General features: G+C 46.7%; 1 protein-coding gene across 3 annotated transcripts in view; it reads right to left on the bottom strand.

Annotated features, from left to right (window-relative positions):
* The window catches only part of COL22A1 (collagen type XXII alpha 1 chain), a 261,520-nt gene that overhangs the window by 202,845 nt on the left and 36,612 nt on the right, over window positions 1-22,063 (bottom strand). For 2 of the 3 annotated variants that reach the window (XM_053313307.1, XM_053313306.1), the window contains exons 2-3: window positions 20,947-21,105; window positions 17,941-18,507 (exon numbers count right to left, since the gene is read on the bottom strand). In XM_053313307.1, coding sequence (XP_053169282.1) covers window positions 17,941-18,507; window positions 20,947-21,037 — 658 coding nt within the window. In that variant the 5' untranslated portion in view covers window positions 21,038-21,105. Of the gene's footprint in view, window positions 1-5,798; window positions 5,868-17,940; window positions 18,508-20,946; window positions 21,106-22,063 lie in introns of those variants that run through there. The other variant, XM_053313309.1, reaches the window with a different exon arrangement.

Raw genomic sequence — 22,063 nt, forward strand, 5'->3', positions numbered from 1 at the left:
GAATCACATTTCATGCACATCCCTATTATGGTGGCAAAACTCAAAACACTCTAATATCATCAGTCATCATCATCATCATCAGTAGTAGCAGCAGCAGCAGCAGAAGTAGTAACACTTCAGAAATGAAAAGGTGCTGCTGTTAACTGGGAAATCCAGTCTAAAGCCATTTATTTTTGGGAATGACTGCCAAGGCAAGCATTTCATTTTCAAGAGATGGAGCCCCGCTTATGCAACCAGCTGTTTATTGGGGACTGAGGTGCAATGAGCAAAGAGGACGGTGTATTTCAGGTTGCAGAATGTTCAGGCCCCTTGAGAAGCAGAGTGCCATATCACACATTTCATTCTTACAAGGAATGCAGTACTTCAGGGGTGCAATGCAAGAGGGAGAGAAAGAATAATTGGCACTGCTATGTCCTGGAACTGTTTATACCTCCTCCCACCAGATTTTTTTTTTTTAAAAAAATGGTGCCCTGGGCATCCATCTAGGTCTGCCTAGTGACTGGTCCCCTCTGGCCTTTTGCAAAGTAGAGTGCAGAAATAGGGAAATGTGCCATATAGTTAGTCCTAATCAAATAGGACGAAGACTGAGAGGTCATTCACACAATCGAAAACTGTGTTCTACCTGTGTTTGGGGGCTTTGTGTACTCCCAATTTTTGATTGTGTGGAAGCAAGGTTAGAGGAAAACCTGGGTAGAAGTGATTGTGTGGAAGCAAGGTTAGAGGAAAACCTGGGTAGCTTTTTCTCCTACCTTGCTTCCACACAATCACTTCTACCTAGGTTTTCCTCTAATCTTGCTTCCACGCAATCAAAAATTGGGAGTACACACAGCTCCCAAACCCAAGTAGAAAACAGTTTTTGGTTGTGTGAATGACCTCTATCACTCTTGGATTTTTTCCTAATGTACTCACATGGCTACCCATAATTTGTGTATTTTGCAATGGAAGTACTTTAAGATACAGGCTTCATGTTAAGAGTGGATTTCTGGATTTAACCCCCAGAGGAGCCAGCAATGACATGCAAAACCACCTTCTCTCAGCACTTTCCCAGCCAACACACCTCGGCAGCTTCCCAGACTCCAGTGACCATATCCCCCTTTACAGCTTTATGCAGAAACAAAGTCTTCAATTTGTCTTGAATTGTCTCCACAAGCCTTGCCTTCCCATCAGTGGCACAAGCTTGCTGTTCCCACCCCCTCACCTCTACATCCTCTGCTCCTGTGAGGCCTCGATTCGCTACAGATGCTGAAACCATCAAAAGAACAGAGTTCCATGTCTAGACTGGTACATCATCCCTCCCACAAGAGTAGAAGCAGTGGAACGGAAGTCCGGTGGGAGAGTCAACATTTCTTCATCTACCGACCTGTCTGGGACAGAACCTGAATGCTCTATCAGCAGACTGCAGTCCAAGTGGAAGTTGGGCCCATCAGGGTCTCAAAATCAGGAGGAATTTCAGCAATTTGAGTGTGTGGGTGTCAGCTATATATTGGGTCCAATCACTGGGATCCCCATGTAGGGCTGGAAAAGACCCTGGACTCAAACCCCGGAGGACTGCTGCCAATGAGCAGAGATAGCACTGAGCTACAGGGGCATAGCAAGGTTGGAGTGGGCCCAGAGACAAGATCTTAAAATGCCCCTCCCTCACTGAAGCTCAAAGGTGAGGCTGAACAGTAGTAACAAAAAGCATAGTAGTACACACACACACACACACACACACACACACACACACACACCCTATGTGCCACAATAGAACATCATCCTAGATTATTTTTTAAAAGGTTTTGTAAATTGTGGATGATGCAAGTCATTTAATGGTACTAGAGAAAGTCATACTGTTCTGGTAGCTCCAGGTCTTAATACGCACATCAATTTCGGAGGATGAATACAACTGAAGGAAGCCCGGGCGGGTGCGCGGCTGGGGGAGTCAGTCATGTGCCTTGCCTCTGGGGGGCCCCCCATGGCAGTGGGCCCCCAGACAACTGTCTCCCCTTGCCCTATTATAGTTATGCCTCTGCTGAGCTAGATGGACCAATGGTCTGATCAGGATGAAGCAGCTTCATGTATTCATATGCTTAATTCCTCAAATTCCTTTTTCAAAATCTCTCTGCATAAAACATGCAGCGACATTAGGGTTCTGCTCACAAACCTAGGAGGTCCAGAAGTTAGTTGAGTGGTTCTTGATATGAATAAGCTGCTGACTTTTGAAGAGTGGCTTTCCCAAGAGGGCACCAAAATCTATGTTCATAGCTCAGCAGCCTTTCAATACTCCTTCCTTCAAGGAAGAAGAAAGCATTGACTCTTGTATGAATCACACTCTCTAGAGCCATGGGTTCAGCCTCCTCAACAGAAAGCTAACCATCTGCAGAAAGAATTCTCTGCACTGATTTTCTGAAAGTGGGGCAAGTAGTACAGTTGTCACCATAGCTCTTTGGCCCTACCACCATGAATAGCCAGTTTGGTGACCAATGTGGCCCCAAGTCCTAGGTTGTGCTTGCATTTTGTGGAAGGACAAATCCCATTTTGGGAAAAAATATTCCCCTCTAGCTGGAGCTATAAAGGGAAGCAAGCAGGTCTTGTGGTAGCAAGCAAACAAACTCAGGCAAACCAAAAATATTCTGGGGTTTGCTCTTGGCTCTGTACCCCCATATAAACACACAGTTGAAGAATGTCATGTGAAGCCACACCCTGAAGAATCAGATCTTGTTTTCTTTAAAAACAAAAACAAAAAAACACGACCAGAGTTAGATTCCAAGAACAATGCTATGCTCAGAATAAGATTGTGCACAACAGTCAGTTCTTTGGCTAGAAGAATAAAGAACTTACTCTTATTGCCACTAGGACCCTGCTTTTCAAGCTTTGTTTTGCATGTGTGCTGTGTCACACCATTTCCCAAGGTGAACTCACAACTGGACGAACACATTGCTCCATAGTTAGGCAAGAATAGGGCTGTTCACATGAGCAGCCCTACCCAGGCTTGAACAGCCCTACCTGGGAAGGGCTGCTCATGTGGAGAACTGTGAACTAGGCCTATCCCAGCACTGCCCCACTGGGTAGCCCAGGATTTTTACCCGGCCTTTTACTGAGGTAAGAGGGCATAAGCACACCCTCTAACCCCAGTCCCTGGTCATGTGGCAGCACAACTTTCAGGGACATTCAGGCTGCTGGCAGCCCATCCTATCATAGAGACCAGAGGAAGGAGTGTCCCAGCTTCTAGACTGTCTTCAATGAACTATAGAAGCAGCATGGTGCATTGTGGGCTTTCTGGAAGCCAGGAGTCCTTCCCCCAGCCTCCCTCTCACTGTGCCACTTGCTGAAGCGGCAATTGTGTTGCAGTGTGGTGTGGCAAGCATCAGACTACCAGTTGGTCATGTGGGGAAAGGAAAGAAAGCCCTTGCCATCCCCACTACCCTCCCCGGCCCCAGGATTGACGGTCATCGGAACATAGGAAGCTGCCATAGTCAGACCATAGGTCCATCTAGCTCAGTATTGTCTATATAGACTGGCAGTGGCTTCTCCAAGGTTGCAGGCAGGAATCTCTCTCAGCCCTATCTTGGAGAAGCCAGGGAGGGAACTTGGAACCTTCTGCCCTTCTCGGAGCAGCTCCATCCCCTGAGGGGAATGTCTTACAATGCTCACTCTTCTAGTCTCCCTTTCATATGCAACCAGGGTGGACCCTGTTTAGCTAAGGGGACAAGTCATGCTTGCTACCACAGGACCAGCTCTTGTGCATGACCTCTATATGTGCCAGGGTGTGGGGAGCTTGCTGGCAGCCTGGGGACAGACTGCCACCACTGGCCCCTTCCCCTACCCATTCACACCCACTGGCCATGCCCCTGAATCGGCATCTGGTGCTGGGGCTGTAACCAGCACCTGGAAGGGTCCATGTGGCTGCTTTCTTACCCCTTCCTAGCCAGTGTTTTGTTTGCTGGCTGGGTGCTGGGTTTCTTTCTTTCTATCCACCACTCTGAGCAAGAGAGATAAAGAAAGCACCCAGCTGGCACTTCATTTGCTGACTGGGAAGGGGGGTCTCCCAGCCAGAAAGTGCTTGGTTCATCAGCTGGGTGCAGGAGGAGGACGACGACCACAAGAGAATGCCCCAGAGGGAGGGGTGCCATGGTGGCCCCCACACATTTGCCCCACCTTGTCTAATGTTGACCACACCACTGCAGTGTATAATAATGGCTCAGTTAACACATTTACCTAAGCAGTCCTTCCATAGCCATCATGGGGAGGAATTAACCCTCACACACTTCTATTAAGCTAATAACAACGGACAACACAGCTGAATGCAAGGATAATACATGTAATTCTTCCCCTATGCCACATCACATGTCATGCCATTGGTGTGGTGACACTGCATGAGTGCTCATGTTTCACTAAGGAGCATGGAAGGCCCTAGTGGGGGCTGCTATTTTTAATGTATGGACAGGGCCAAGGTTTCAGGATGGCATTCTCCATGCTTTTGAATGGGAACATGATACTCAAATCTTTTGTGATCTAAAACAATGATTTGAGCTTTTCCATGTACAACAAGGACTTGGAATGTGCATGCAAAAAGAATGTCCATGATTAGTGGACTCAAATCCCAATTCAATGGAATAGGACAAGCCCAAATGTACAGTGTACCTCACCACACAGCTTGTGATACATCACAAGAGAAGTGAAGTCTCAATCCATCCTCCAGATTCCATGAAAGAATCTTCAGGAATGAACTAATAGGAGAAAACATTATTAAACTTCAAAGTTGCTAGAAGAACTAGACTCAAATATGGTAAAGGAAAATCAATTTTGGGACCCACGAGGCAGACAAAAGCTTTTGGGCAGTTCCGGCTTTGTGTGGGATGTTATGATCCCAAGAATGGCACTGAGGGGGCGGAGAAGTATTCAGAATGGGAAAGTTCACAATTTCAGATATTGCAGGAACTCTGAAACTGGGGGACAGAGATATAGAGGGAGAAATAAAGAAATACAGCATATATCAAGTCCCCACAAGAGGCACAGCTTTCCCCAAAAGTCTATCTGGCGAAAACAAATGGAGTGGAAGGATTCAACAAACCACTCAGTCTCTCTTCTTGGGCAGAAATGGGTAATACCTATGCATGGTAGGGATGGATAAGTGCTTGTCCACCTGGTATACCCTACCTTCTACATTACTGGATATCTACATGGGGGCATAATGTTGGTATAGAGTGTACATACACATCTAAAATCCAGCATACATATGCCTATTGATGTAGTTGATAACATCTGGGAATCAGCTATGCAGCTGGCCCCCAGCAATGAATTTTATAGGTGTAGCCCCTCTTCTTGTGATCTCATATGGAAGCACAGTGAGGTTAGAATCAGGAGGGTGTGCTCTAGTTTTCCACCACATATCTGTGGAAAGTCTCTTCCAATCCAGCCCATATCTAGGAGGTCATATAATGCACTCATGATAAACAACCTCTAGGATGGAGAAAACTATCAATTCATTTTGATAGTCATTCACAATACTAAAACACTTTTACAGGATGGAAGAGGCAGAAGTCCATGTCCAGAAGCAATCTACATTTTACACTGCTTTGCAGGGCTTAAACCCATGCCCTCTGACCCACCACCTGTCATACATCCCTGAGGGGCAAAACTACCTATTAGGCTTGTTCACACAACCATCAACATCAAGGTAGGAGGGCCTTGTACCCTGGTTTGCATAGGTGTGTGAATGCACAGAAATTCCTACAATGCAGGTTTCTCAAAATAGGGTAGCCCAACTTTTATACCCTGCTCTTAACCCAGGTAGGAGGAAAAGAGAGCTTTTCTACCTTGCTGTTGTGGCCATGTGGATCCATTTACCTTTCCTAGCAGCTACTGGGAATGAGCAGGCCTGGGAACAATAGAAAGCTGTGACTACCAGGGCTTCCTGTCCCACTCTGTAAAGCACACTCTATGATCCTACGCTTGCAGCCACTTCAGCAGGACTGAGCCTGCCTCCTGCTCCTTCATGGTTAGAGAACTGCTGCTGATGTAATGAGGCTTGCCAGTCTACTGGTGGCTCAAAGCATGCTGGGAAGGCTTTCACAGCTCTGGGAAGATCTTCTATGTTTCCAGTTCCCAATTTCAGCAAAGGAATGTTCACTTGGCTTACTCGTGTGTCTGCTGAGTTTGGTGACCAAAAACAGAGGTTCCGATTGTCAGTTACTACTAGAGTAGAAGCTCGTTACCCCCACCCCCATATGGTCGTGTGAAAGGCCCTATTATATTAAAAACATGTCATTGGCTCCAATATGCTTTTATTTGCTAAATAGGAGACAGGGCAGGGAGTTGATCTGGATCGCCACCAGAGGCAGAGCCACCATTGAGCAAGCGGGTTCAAAGAACCCGGGCCACCACCCCTCAGAGGCTGTGCCTTGCACCCCAGCCACGCCCCCTGCATCTGACATCAGGCGCAGGGGGTGTAGCTTTGCTTGTAAACAGGACCTCGTGTCGGACGTCAGTTGCATGGGATGGGGCTAGGAGGCTGCGGTGGCGGGCTGGACCCGGGCCACTGCTGGCCTCCCTCCACCCCTGATCATCACCTTTGCCTCTGCCGCAGCCCCCACATGAATTGGGACCACCACATTTGATGTGGGAAGGAAGCTGCCTTTGGTACCAATGGAGGCTTCTCTCTCAGTCCAATAGCAGCCATGAGGGCAAAGGGTTAAAGCTGCCATCACTCCATACCATCCTTCCAATCCAGATCAGGTTTCCTGCAGCTAATATTTAGCGGAGGAGGGGACCCAGCCAATGACATATTTAACACACCCTGTCCCTGTCATTTGGCCCCAAGTGAGAGCATCAAGGAGGAAACAGCTCCTCCTCAAGCAGCCTCTGGGAAAGGACAGCAATTTGCAATCTGCATCCGTCGTTTCTCTGCCAAAGGCATGAGGGGCAACAAACAAGATTAAAATCCACAATTCAAGAACCACCACAACACATAAAAACCAAAACGATTTAACTCAAAAACAGTGGCAGCAATAAGCTGTCAGAACATAACTCACTTCCACAGACAATAAAATCCTTGCACTGAGACGCCAGCAATAAAAGGCAGTGATGGAAGTCGCTGGCAGATAACCAGTCAAGGCGGATAAAGCAGTGCACAGCTGCAGTGTCTGCAGCTTTCAAAGGGCCTTTCAAACCTAAGCCATCTTGGCCTGCTGAAGGAAGCCTGTCCGGGAGTTTCCACTGGTAGGAGATTCCACAGTGTGGGCTTAAGGCCCTGCTCTTCAGCCTTTCTGGTTTTACTTGGGCAAATGTTGCAACACAGAGCAGAGGTACTCTAAGTGTGCCACGGGTGTGTGTGTGGGGGGGGGGCTTTTTCAGTATCTGAATGGAGATTCTATTGTACCTGGATTCAGTATCTGAATGGGGGTTCTGTTGTACCTGGGTTCAGATATCTGTACACACTGACAAGTTTTTTGTGAGAATGGCGGTACCTTCATTCATTTTAGATTTAGATAGATCATTCAATTTTCTTATATTGTGAGCCCTTTGGGTATAGGGATCCATCTTATTCATTTGTTATTTCTCTGTGTAAACCACCCTGAGCCATTTTTGGAAGGGCGGTATAGAAATTGAATGAATGAATGAATGAATGAATGAATGAATGAATGAATGAATAAATAAATAAATAAATAAATAAATAAATAAATAAATAAATAAATAAATAAATAGAGAATACATATGTAGCACTGCACTTGTGTTCAACACAACATGTGAATAAGTGCACCAGCACATAGAACTGTACTTATGTGCATTATATACAGATTGTGGGAGTCTGAACACAATCCACACATTATGCTCTACACTCGTACGGGTTTACAGTGCACACGGGTATAGGCATTCACATGCTATGTTGAATGCAGGTACAAAAGTACACTTCCTATCTGTACCATGATTTTGAGGGGCCTGTATCCAGGTTCACTTTTAAAATGAACACAGGAGCAGTCATTCACACAAACATGTGAATAAGTGTACAGACATCTGTCCACCCGTACAGCATAGTGTCTGAATGGGGCTAATGTGTGCTCAGCTGTGGCAGGATCATGTCACAACTGTGGCAGGATTCCCTACAGATCAGCCCCCTTCCAGGATGAACTCCCAAGCATGTATCAGGAGTGGGTGAACTGAGCATCACTCCAGAATGACTTGTGATTCTAACCCAGGCAACCACGCCCTGTCCCTCCAAGGAAAAGGTCAACCTGGCTTTAAATTATGTAACATGTTAGCTTTAAAATCTGGAGAGATTTTTCAGCTAGTTTAAAAGGAAATCCAGCCCCTGGGTGTAACTTCATGAGGTCGCAAAGGAACTTGGGACAACCGCCCTGCAATTTCAGTTAACAAAAATAACCCACAAGGTCCATTGCAAGCTGTGTGCTGCGCCACCGCTGAAGAAGAATATTCTTAGCCAGGCAGAGCAAACTGATCTACTTTAATTACAGTGTCTGTGTGTACAGTACATGCAAAACAAAATGAGTTCTGATTTTTCTTTCTATTTTTTAAAAAAAGCACTTCAGAGGAATTATGAAAGACTCCAGGCTAATCACAGGCTCAATTGTTACAACAAAGGTTGAATTAATGGGTGTAAATATTTCAGCAACAACAGGGGGCTTCTGGGTAGACTGAAATGTCACCCACCAGCTGCTCTCCTTTTTCTCAGCTGTTTGCTGTTTGGGGTTTTCCCAGATGGGAATTTCCCATTAGTGCCGTTTCCCCGATTGACAGCTCTCTCCCATTATTGCAAGCTTTTTTAAAAATGGAATATAGGATTCTTGTTGCTTAGAACAGTGATCTCAGCCAACTAGGGATCATATCAGAGGCAATGATTTCATGTTGCCAGATCTGATTGGCTATGTGGCATGACATCATGAAGCCAATTCATGAGAATGCGTCTCATCCTCACTCTGAATGAGCAAACAATTCCAGCTTGTTCACAGCCCCCTTCCCCAGAAAAGGGGACGCTCTTTTGGCTCAGTGCTACCTACATCACACTCAGTGAGGCTATTCTCACGATGGGGAAAAACCAGCCCGGTTTCCCCTCATCAAGAGAACCACTAGGCTCACAGGCAAGCCCGGTGGTTCTCTTGCGGCTAGCCCACCAAAGTAGCCTACCCTTTAACCCAGGTTTTCAGAGCGAGCACTCCGCTAGCCCGGGCTTTCTGATCATGTGCTGCTGCGGTGTGACTCCGTGCCATGGCAACACATGAGGAGACCCCCACCAGGAGGCTCAAACAAGCCTCCGGGTACCGGGGGTCTCCCCAGGATGCCCCACGCGCCTGTGCGGGGCATCCTGTGACTTCCAGGGCTGCCCCACCCCAATTGGCTCTGGATGGAGTCAGTAATCATGTGGGCAGCAAATCGACCAGCCAGAGACAGCTCGGCAATCATCTGAGGGGAGAGGTAGATCTTCCCGCAGATCTGCAAGAAGCTCTTCCCACTGATCGTGAGAAGAGATGCAATATTTATTGGTTTGGCATTTTACGAAACTTCATACTAAAACAGTATACAGTACTGCTCCTGGAATGACATTTCTTCACAGTGAATACTAGTGCTGACCAGTGTTCCCTCCAAGGCATGCACATGTCTGTACACTCAGACATTTTTAATGTCCACTCAGTTAATTTTAGTTCCCATTCAAGTTGGATCACACTGCCTTGATACTTCTGCCCAGAACAAAACTCATTCTGTACACAGATGTAAAATATTAGGGGGAACACTGGTGCTAACTCTTGGAGTTAGATTGCATGTTCTTGGCTATTCCTGACCTGCTACAGGATATCAGCCTCTTTTGAAAAATATAGATAGAATCAATTCCACACAGACATTTCACAAACCAGAACACGATACTTGTGCTTGCTAATGGAGACTTAGCAAAATCCATGAGTAAGCACATGACAGATCACTAGGCTGCCTGTTTAAACATTCAGATTTAATGCTGGCAGTGCTTGGGCAAAGTGACTTGTTAATTAATACCCCAACTTTCCACTTAAATGAACCCACAAGCAGTGTTCCCTCTAACAGGGATTCCCAGACGTTGTTGACTACAACTCCCAGAATCCCCAACTGCAATGACTTCTGCTTGGGGATTCTGGGAATTGTAGTGAACAATATCTGGTAATCCCTGTTAGAGGGAACACTGCCCACAAGTAGGATTACCATGTCCTCCACATATGTCCTCTTTTCCAAGAAAAAGAGAATTGTCCAGAAGGAAAGGCAACCGTCTGGTATGTGCCTACCCCCATATGCAAACTGCATGGCAGACCTGATCCCTATGAGCCATGGCCAGGTCGACCAGTTTCCCCAAGCCAGTTCAAGAAAAGAAAGTTGGTAGATAGACCTGCCAACCTTTGTGCCAGTGACCAGGGCTACTATGGCACAGGAGGCCAGGTCTACCATTATGCACAGGAGGGCCTGGGTAGACTGGACCTCTGGCACAAAGGTGGTCAGTTAAATTGGACAGGTGGGGCAGGTGCCTCCCTTTCACACACACCCCTGCCCCCCAAAAGGATAGACCTCAGCACTCTGGAGGCCAGATCTACCATGATTGCCATGGCTGGATCATTCAGGTAGATTGATAGACTCGCCTCTGCCACTGAAGTCAGTTGGTACAGTGAGGGAAATAAGTATTTGATCCCCTGCTGATTTTGTCCGTTTGCCCTCTGACACAGAAATGACCAGGCTATAATTGGAATGGTAGGTTTATTGTAGCTGTGAGAGACAGAGTAGCAACAAACAATCCCTCAAAAGCCCAGTGCCCAAAAGTCAGTGATCGATTTGCATTGTAGTGAGGGAAATAAGTATTCGATCCCTTCACAAAAGATGTCTTAGTACTTGGTGGCAAAACCCTTGTTGGCAATCACAGAGGTCAGACATTTCTTGTAGTTGGCCACCAGGTTTGCACACAACCCAGGAGGAATGTTGTCCCACTCCTCTTTGCAGATCCTCTCCAAGTCAGAAAGTTTTCGAGGCTGATGTTTGGCAACCCGAACCTTCAGCTCCCTCCACAGATTTTCTATGGGATTAAGGTCTGGAGACTGGCTGGGCCACTCCAGGACCTTCATGTGCTTCTTCTTGAGCCACTCCTTTGTTGCCTTGGCTGTGTGTTTTGGGTCATTGTCATGCTGGAATACCCATCCACGACCCATTCTCAATGCCCTGGCTGAGGGAAGGAGGTGCTCACCCAAGATCTGACGGTACATGGTCCCGTCCATCGTCCCTTCGATGCGGTGAAGGTGTCCTGTCCCCTTCGCAGAAAAACACCCCCAAAGCATAATGTGTCCACCTCCATGTTTGACGGTGGGGATGGTGTTCTTGGGCTCATAGGCAGCATTCCTCCTCCTCCACACACGGCGAGTTGAGTTGATGCCAAAGAGCTCGATTTTGGTCTCATCTGACCACAACACTTTCGCCCAGTTCTCCTCTGGATCATTCAGATGTGCATTGGCAAACTGCAGACGGGCCTGTACATGTGCTGCCTTGAGCAGGGGGACCTTGCGGGCACTGCAAGATTTCAGTCCTTCACAGCGTAGTGTGTTACCAATTGTTTTCTTGGTGACTATGGTTCCAGCTGCCCTGAGATCATTGACAAGTTCCCCCCGTGTAGTTCTGGGCTGCTTTGTCACCGTTCTCATGATCACTGCAACTCCACGAGGTGAGATCTTGCATGGAGCCCCAGACCGAGGGAGATTGACAGTTGTTTTGTGTTTCTTCCATTTCCGAGTTATCATGCCAGCTGTAGTCACCTTCTCACCAAGCTGCTTGGCGATAGTCTTGTAGCCCAGTCCAGCCTTGTGCAGGTCTACAACCTTGTCCCTGACATCCTTCGACAGCTCTTTGGTCTTGGGCATGGTGGTGAGTTTGGAAGCTGAGTGATTGCTTGCTTCTATGGACAGGTGTCTTTTATACAGGTACTGTAACAAGCTGGGATTAGGAGCAATCCCTTACAGAGGGTGTTCCTCATCTCAGCTCGTTACCTGCATATAGTGAAAAGACACCTGGGAGCCTGAAATCTTGCTGGTTGATAGGGGATCGAATACTTATTTCCCTCACCACAATGGAAATCCATCGCTGACTTTTGGGCACTGGGCTTTTGAGGGTTTGTTTGTTGTTATTCTGTCTCTCACAGCTAGAATAAACCTACCATTCCAATTATAGCCTGGTCATTTCTGTGTCAGAGGGCAAACGGACAAAATCAGCAGGGGATCAAATACTTATTTCCCTCACTGTAGATCTGGGCTCTGTACTTTAAAAAAAACACCACACACAACAGCAGCATTTTAAGGGTGTCCTGTTTTATTTAAGTTGAAAATATAGTAGCCCAACCCACAAGACCATTTACAATGGTAGTAATAATAGGCCATGGGGCTATTCCCACAATCAGCCAAAATCGGGCTAGGGGAGCCTAGTCCGATTTTGGCTGGCCCGGTGGCTCCCAGGAGGTTAACCCGCCTAAATACCCCTCCCCTAAAACCGGGTTTGCGGAGCAAGCGCTCCACAAACCCGGTTTTTAAAAATTGTGAGTAGCTGTGGCGCGGCTCCGCACTGCGGCTACTCATGAGGAGACCCCCAGAGAGGAGGCTAAAAGCCGCCTCCCAGCTCCGGGGGTCTCGCCAGCATGCCCTGCACTCTTGCGCAGGGTATGCTGGAGCTTGTGGGGGACAATCGGCCCCCGTTCCCCCCAGCCCCTGCCAGCTCCATCATGGAGCCTGCAATCGTGTGGGCAGCCAATCCAGCCACCCAGGGCTCCCTCCCCACTCAGCCACCAAACTGGGTCTCATCGATCATGAGACCCGGCTCCACATCATCTGGATTTGTGCAAATGTTAACTTGCACATTCTCTCACATCAACCCACCTCACAGGCTTGTTGAGAAGATTCAATGGGAGAGAAGCACCGTTCATGCTATTATGACCAAAATGGAAGAAGGGTGGTTACAAATATAAGAAATATGCAGAGCTGCTGTTAAGGCCCAGCTACAGTACAGTGGTAAACTAAAGCTAACAATCCTAGTTTGAAAAGACTCACGCAACATGCCTAGAATTCTACAGCTCAGTGATCCATCTTCTTGCTGCCATCGTGAAAAGTCATCACTCAGTCGGAATAGTTGACTATAGTTTGGAATGGCAATCGAGCCCCACAGGTAAATATATCTTACAGTGACACACTGTATGCATGTGTTGACTAAGTCCACAGTGTTTATTTCCATGACATCTGCTCCAGGCTACAACACTTTCCTATATCCCCATTACTCATTTCGGATGCATGGTAACAGCAAGATATACAGACATGATGTAGCTAGTATTCCATAACATAAGGCATGAACAAGCAAATATGCAGTCAGTGGTATATATGACTGAAAAGCAGCATTGGCCCATTTCTCTGTTCCCAGAGCCACTTTCATGATTCCAGATAGCAGTTCAGAGGTGGAGAGGTGTGTTTTACTTCATGGCCAGACAATGACATACAAACAGTGTTCCCTCTAATAGGAAATTCCAGATGTTGAGGACTACAATTCCCATAATCTCCAGCCAAAGGCCACTGCAGCTGGGGATGCTGGGAGTTGTCATGAACAACATCTGGTAATCCCTGTTAGAAGGAACACTGCATACAACAGAGACATATATCTCTGAAGTGTGAAATATGTCCCTTGTACAATCTTTGAGGAAAGAACTGTAGCTCACTTGAAGAAAGCCCAAGGTCCGTAGCATGCAGAAGGTCCTAGGTTGAATATCTGGCATTTCCAGATAAAGTAAAGTAGTGGCGTTGAATCGGTGTCAACTCCTGGCTCCCACAGAGCCCTGTGGTTGTCTTTGGTAGAATACTGGAGGGGTTTACCATTGTCACCTCCCGCACGGTCTGAGATGATGCCTTTCAGCATCTTCCTATCTCCCTGCTGCACGATATAGGTGTTTCCCATAGTATGGGAAACATACCAGCAGGGATTTAAACCAGCAACTTCTTGCTCGCTAGGCAAGTTAATTCCCCACTGAACCATTAGGTAGGCCCAAAGAAAAAACTCTATCTGAAAACCTCTGTCCACCAGTCAGTTTAGACAGTACTGAGTTAGATGAACCAATGGTCTGACTCAGTATAAGACAGCTTCCTATGTAGCTTATGAAAACCAATTTATTTTTTCTTTTGGAGTACTGTAGGCATTTTTGCCACACCTTGGTTAAAATTTGTTAGAGTGACCAGAAGCCTGATAACAGGCCTCTGCAGGCTGAATCTTGCTGATGGGCTGCTGGACACCCACTGTACTATTTTTTTAAAAGACTCAGCATAATTGGTTGTAAGAATAGATCATGAAATAGGCAGGTTGAAAGGATCTTTCTGGCTCTTAATCATAAGCCGCTGCTCAGATCCTGTAGTGGGTAATTAGGGGTTAACAGGGCCTGGAATTCCACAGGAGCCCTGTGATTGGTAGCCAGGCCCAGCCTGAAATCAATCAAATTCAAACAGGGGTGTTCCCACTCTTTTGGGGAAGAGGGTCAATAGCTCAATCTTGTTTAGAGATACTTTCTCTTTTGGTGATTCAGTTTTGTGGAAGCTGAAGAGAGAACAGCCAGAGAAGGCTGGGGTCTCCCTCTCTTCCCAGGTCTTCAGTGGCAAGCCTGGACTGACAAAGCTAAAGGAAAAGCTACAGAAAATGAAGCCCTTCAAGGAAGGACTGCCATCTGAAGGGGGGGCGGAAACAGTGGTAGGAGAAGGTCTTTCTTAGACATTGAGGTTATTCCCACGATCAGCCAAAACCCTCCCCTTAAACCGGGTTTGCGGAGTGAGCGCTCCACAATCCCGGTTTTAAAAATTGTGAGTAGCTGGGCCGCGGCTCCATGCCATGGCTACTCACGGGTAGACCCCCAGCGGGAGGCTGAAAAGCAGCCTCCCAACTTGGGGATCTCCCCAGTATGCCCTGAATGCTCACACAGGGCATACTGGAGCTTCCGGGGGCTGTGCGGCCCCTGAACTCCCCAGCCCCCGCCGGCATCATCACGGAGCCAACAGTCATGTGGGCGGCCAATCCAGCTGCCCAGGGCTCCCGCCCTGCTCGTCTGTGTGGAGAGCGGGCTTAGCTTGCTCTCCCCACTTCCCTTCCCAAACCGGGTCTCACTGATCGTGAGACCCGGCTCATTGTGTTAGGTAGTTTCTTCTTTTGTTCTAGTGAGCATGCGAATCCTACAAATTGATATGCAATCAAGCGCTTTGGAGAATTAAAAAAAACCTCGGACTTCTATATAAGACTGGTTTGGAATGCTCTGTGGGAAACTAGGGGAAAGCTCCCCAGGGCCACATTAACAAGCCTTGGAGCTTAGGGGTCATCAGTTGCACTTGTCCAGTAAGGGCACTTTATTGATTCCAGATGGATGGTGGGTGGTTTCGGTCTCCTACTCTACGCAGTCCAGGACACCCAAAGGGAAGGAGAGTACGGACCCTACCCTAAAGGAGAGGAGGTGGTGGCAGTAAGCATTACCAGCGTGAAGGACTAGTCCTTTTAGTAGGAGTCAATTCTTTGGTCACACTGTAACCAGGGAGGGGGTCTACCCAGTGGGTCTTGGGGGGCACTTTGCTACAGCTCCAAACATCAGTTCTCCAGGTCATTAATCAACATAGGCCATCCCTTACTTAAATGCTTACTCATGGATTCCAGCTGAAAAATACATGGGGATGAGTAGCTCCAACACAATATTCTTTGTATGTATGTCTCCAAAGAAATCAATCCAAGAGCACCCAGCATAAGAACTGTTACACTAGAAAAGATGAAATATACATCTAGCCCACCATTTTGTTTTGGAGAATGTCAGCCACTTTGGCACTGAAGCTAACTCTGAATTCCTTCAACCTTCTGAAGTTGAACTTCAGTGAGAGAGGAATACCTTAAAAGTTAAAGATACTGGCTGACATCCAGACTAAGTTACTTAATAGTACTACTCAGAAGTTATTCTCATGGTTATCCAAGGGGCAAGAGGGTGCAGTCTCCCCTGGATTAAGCCAGTCTCACTTAATTCAATGGGGCTAAACTCCCAGTTAGGTGCAGCATTTATACCTCCACACCCCGGGGAAAGGCCTACAGACCTCCATGCTCTAGAGGACTACTTCAATAGGAGTTCTATGATCTGGATGTCAGCCGATATATTCATCTTATTTTAATTTAATCATCATCATCATCACCACCACCACCACCACCACCACCACCACCACGACGTCCTGGAAATGGCTTAAGAATGGCAACTTGAAGAAAGAAACAGAGGGTTTAATACTGGCTGCACAAGAACAGGCACTAAGAACAAATGCAATAAGAGCAAAAGTCAAAACAACAACAAACAGCAAGGGCTGCCTTTGTAAAGAAGCAGATGAAACAGTGGACCACCTAATCAGCTGTTGTCAAAAGATCGCACAGACTGACTACAAACAAAGGCATGACAAGGTAGCAGGGATGACACACTGGAACATCTGCAAAAAAATACAAGCTACCTGTAGCCAAAAATTGGTGGGACCATAAAATTGAAAAAGTTGAAGAAAATGAAAATGCAAAAATATTATGGGACTTCCGACTACAAACAGACAAACATCTGCCACACAATACACCAGATATAACTGTAGTGGAGAAGAAAGAAAAACAAGTCAAAATAATCAACATAGCAATACCAGGGGATAGATGAATAGAAGAGAAAGAAATAGAAAAAAACAACAAAATACAAAGATCTACACACAAACTGAAAGGCTGTGGCAGAAAAAGACCAAAATAATCCCAGTGGTAATTGGCACCCTGGGTGCAGTTCCAAAAGATCTTGAAGAGCACCTCAACACCATAGGGGCCACAGAAATCATCACCAGCCAATTACAAAAAGCAACTTTACTGGGAACAGCCTATATTCTGCGATGATATCTATAATAACCGACAGTATTGATTATAAAATTCAGCCATCCCAGGTCCTTGGGAAGGATTCGATGTCTGGATAAAACAAACCAGTCAATAACACCTGTCTGATTGTGTAAACAAGAAATAACAAACATATTTTATGCCACCCAAAACTTACATCACTGGGCAGTTTACAACCAGATAAAAACAAAGGTAAATTTTTTATGATATGGACATGTTCTTAGGCAACCTTTCATCCACCCACCCGCAAACACGCACTCGAGCACACACTCCTATATGGCAAGATTAACCAAGCTGGAGCCTCAGCAAGAGGCTGTGGAGTTGGCAGCACCCTCAACTACCTTTCACAGCTACTGCCACTCCTCCCAGGTTAGGACGGGGGCTCATATGCTCCTGAAACCTTACTTTGCCTCTGGTATGTTTCCCCATCTCCTACATCATTAGTCTCTTTTACCCAAATCTACAACAGGTGCTATAACAGTTTCTGTTCCTAAGCAGGACATATCACCAGATTCCTCCAAGGTCCTAGTGCCTGCCCTAACCTTTCTCTCACGCTGCCCCAAATCCATAGCAGGAAGATGAGTGGAGGAGAAACTCCCAAATGCCACTGATCTAAATTTTCCCTCCAAGATGCATGCATTAGGGCAGATTCATGTGGCTTTTATTCTTGGATGGATCTTAATTGCTGTTGGATGGTTCACTCAGTTGAAGAGCAACCAGCAGCAGCCATCAAGTGAGAGGAGGTTTATACGTAAGAAGATTATCACTTTATGACCTAGTCACATACTATGTACACTGTTAAATATAATACAACCAAACCCACTTGATGTCAAGGTCATAAGACCTTGACATCAAGGTCAAAGTCATGAGTACCAGCATGTTATTTCCATTAACATCAATGTGACTATTAACTTACTGCAAAAGATACAATAAAATTATTAATTGCTGGTTTTACCCGAGTACTTTTACTTCCCCACATTTAAAAAGACATCCGTATACACACACAACAAGAATACATAGACCTCTTTTTAGAAAAGGGGTGGTCTTACTTACTCTCACAAAGCCGCCTCCTCAGCTTCCCACGTATCTTATCAATAGCATTGTAATCGGAAACATGGAATACATGGGCAGACTTAGGCTCAGAAGCAATCTCGTCAAGCTCTTCTTTAAGGGCTTCACCAACACCCACAGCAAAGATCCTTATTCCTGCTTTATGTGCTGTAGTAGCTGGATCCAAGACGTAATCCTGGCTCCTGCCATCGGTCAGAAGGATGGCCACCTTTTTGATGGCGCCATTGCTTGGCCTGCCACCAGCCTGTGTGGAAAAACTGTATGTGTTGATGTACCGTAGGGCATCGCCAGTGTTCGTATTGCCCCCGTAATATTTGATGTTCTTGGCAGCTTCTTTGATTTCCTCTCGAGTTTGATACCTTCCAAGGTCAAACTCAGTGGTTGGTCTATCACTGTAGCGCACAACACCGACGCGGGTTTTGTCTGGTCCAATCTCAAAGGTGTCCACCAGATTAGCCACCCACTGGCGGACCTTCTCAAAGTCCTCTTTGCCGACACTGGAGGAGGTGTCCAAGATGAAGACGAGGTCATAGTGAACATTCTTGCAACCTGCAAGGGAGAGACGAGGGACTGCTGAGATGCGGCAGAAGAAGAAGAAGAAGGGCACCAACACCGCAAGCTCCAGAGACATTTCTGCTTAGCATAGAAATTCTACTTGGAGAAACTTTGCCCATCTCTCTGATGCACGGGGCATGTCCCACCTTGGAGACCCATTGCTCTCCTACCTTTCGGCTTTAATGAGATCTAAAGTAGATCAGAGCGCAGCATTTGCCTTGTTATGCAAACCTTGTCGCTTTCTGTTGTGACTGCTGTGTCTCAGCTCAGCCCTTTCGCCTACTTCGTCTGCATGTCTATGAGGCAACTATTTTCTTTGAAATCTCAACAGACTGCTCTCTGTTCCCCCTCCCTCCTTCCCCTTTAATACAACATGCTGAAACCCCTTGGCAGATCAAGAGTTGCCTGCCTTCGACCTGCCTTTTTTGACTCTAATCTCCAGCAGTTGGCATTCCATGTTCTCGTTCAAAAGCACCATTATCTTTTATTTATTGTTAGCCTGGAGAAATGTTTTCCCTTTCACTGGCGAGAAGTTTTACAAGATGAGGAGGGGGGAAAGGGATGAGGAGGGGGGAAAGCCGAGTCAAATGCAGTGTTGACAAGGAGATGATTCACTGAACAGGCGAATGAGTTCCTTGACAACTAAAGATAATTCATTTGCTAAGAAAGTCTTTCTCATAACAAAATCTGGCTATAATCCAGCACTGGATGAGCACAAGCCGCAGGACACAAGTTGGAGAGAGTGGCTGGCCTGACCAGTCAACCCTACCACCACTCATCTCAGCCACACATAAAGGGGCAGTTCACACAATTGGTACTTGGGTAGGAGTCGTGTCCTACCCACATTTGGGAGGCATGCACACTTCCATTTGGTGAGTGTGAGTGTAACACAAGATGGGAGGCAGGGAGCTTGATTGATTGCTATGTCGGAGTTGCGTAGAGCAGTTTTCCCCCCTACCTCATTCTATATCTGGGGATGGAATCTGGGTAGGGCATGCTTGTCCTACACAGCGGGGGCCGAGCAAATGATCAAGCTCCACACCTCCTACCTCGTTTTACACCCACAGACGATCACAACATGGGAGTGTGCACAGCTAAAAGACTTGGGCAGGATGAGTACCAATTATGTGATGTACCCTAATTATCCCTCGAAGAGTACTCAACTTCCTCACCAACTCATATCCCATGTATTTAATTACTAGCAATGTACTTACTAGTAATTTATTTTTTCCAGTAATTTAATTAAGATTACATTGATTATTATTGTAAAATGATAGTAGGGATGTGCTCGAACCGTGGTTCAAGCAGTGGTTCGAGCCCTGGCTGGGAGTGGGAGCTTTAAGAAAGAGGAGAGCAGGGCCTAATCTACTCTCCACTGTCCCATGTAGCTTCCTGCTGGGGCCAGGGTGTAGATAGGGGAGGGGGGCCCATGTTCACTCCTCTCCCCATCAGCCCCTCGGAGTGAGGGAGATAATGAAAACATGGAGGGGTGGAGCTGGGGGACCCTCAGGAGCTGGGGGGCTGGGTTTTTTGAATCCATCTGCTCAATTAAAGCTATACCCCTGGCTTGGGCAGTGCTCCAGCAATAGCATGCTAACCACACAAATGACACCTACACATGTGTGGATGCCATGTGTGTGCTGGTGTCACACAGGAGTACTTGGGCCGAGCTAGGAACCTCCTCTCCTCTTTCTTAAAGCTCCCGCTCCCTGCTTCCACCCAGGGCTTGAATGGCTGTTCAAACCACGGTTCAAGCACATCCCTAATCAATGGATTTTGAATCACATCCTTCATGTTCCAGAAAGCTCATCATGGGCTCCCTGTGCATTAGAGACGGCAACAAGTACGGATGTTATCAAATTCTTCTCTTGCCAAAATTTGAAATGGAACACGGTTCCAGACTGCTCTGGGGGTAGGTCAGATTTTTATAAGATACGGAGATATCACCAATAAACTGAAAGGAGTTCAGATGAAGACAACAAGGATGATGAAGGGTCTTGAAACCAAGTCCTATGAGGAATCGTTGAAGGGGCTGGGTATGTTTAGCCTAATGAATAGAAGTCTAAGCTATACCAGAATATAAAACTGGTGCAGAGAGGACTTTTCAGTGAGATGAAGCTGAACCTTAAGTGGTGTGGTTGCCTTATACCTGAATCTGAACTGAACAAGGGGTCCCAAACTGCAACTCCCCAGCTTCTGTTGAACTCCCATCATGCTCAGTCCCAATGGCCAGTAGCTAGGGATGATGGGAGTTTAAAGCCAACAATTGCAGGAAGGTTCCAGCTTGAGACCCCTGCCTGAAACATGAGCCCCTCACACACTTCCATCTTTTGGTCCTCCATCATTGTCCTCAATGCTTTTGTCCCACTAACAGTATTTTTAACTCAAACAATGCCCCTGCTACATTCCTTTGCAAATAATGCAGACACTTACCTGCTCTTTGAGCTTGAGGGTTCTCTCCAGGCCAAAGGGCCAGAAGTAGTAACAAGATGCATGGTATCCGGTATCCTCCTGGAAGGGACATGTCTCCCTTCGTCTCCAACACGGAGTTCTCTTCCTTTTCTCCCTGCTGCAGAAGTTACAAATTCATGTCTAAGGGGGGGGGGGGAGAAAGAGAAATAAAGAACAAAAAGCAATGTTTAACTTGAGGAACTACCTATTGTGGTGCCAGAGGAAGGCAAGAATAAGCCAAGGAGAAGATAGGAAATCATTGCAACTATACACTCATTCAGATGCTGTTTCCTCTTCTTGTTTTTCTTGAGGGGCTGCAGATTATACACAGACAAAGCAGCACCAGGCTCACCGGCAGTGGAAAAGAGCAGCTTAAACAGTCTTTGTTGTAGGCTCAGGCCCAGTTGTCTGAAGGGGGAAAGATTGCCACATTATTTACTCTGCACTGAGTCCATCTTTAACAGTGTACTCAAAGCAGCAGACTGGAAACTATCCCAGAGGCTGGCCGATCATGCGTCTGTGTGAGCCACGCAACTCATTTAGAGGCTTGCAACAGTTCCGAACTAAGTTGTCTGCACATCAACATATGCAAGAACAACAGTAGCGTTGCCCCAGCTGTCATTACATATGCTTGACCCCAGGTTATGGTGTCCACGGATCAGGTTGGGAGCCCTCTACCAGAAGAATGCTGCTTTTGTGAAGTCCCGTTGTAAATGTGAACAGCGGGTCGGACAGACGAAGACTTAATTTGCAAGACCGCTCAGGCAGCAAGGAAACGGTTTCCAGCCCCAGTGGCTTCAGGATGTTCACTCCGACCAGGCAGGCTCATAACTGTACTGAAAGGGGAAAAGGTCTCTTTTGCTGGGGAAACCCTTTACAGAAGCCTGTGGAAAGCAGGTGTTAGGGAGGGAGATTTGGATCCTGACTACAAGCTACATGCTCACTCATAGGTGTGTAACTAACTACAACTTAACCAAGGACTGACATAACACTAGAACCAGGGGTCATCCCATTAAATCGATTGCCAGGAAATTTAGGACCAACAAACGGAAGTACTTTTTCACACAATGCATAATCTGCTTGTGGAATTCTCTGCCAC

The sequence above is a fragment of the Hemicordylus capensis genome, chromosome 4 (assembly GCF_027244095.1).
Source record: "Hemicordylus capensis ecotype Gifberg chromosome 4, rHemCap1.1.pri, whole genome shotgun sequence".
NCBI lineage: Eukaryota > Metazoa > Chordata > Lepidosauria > Squamata > Cordylidae > Hemicordylus > Hemicordylus capensis.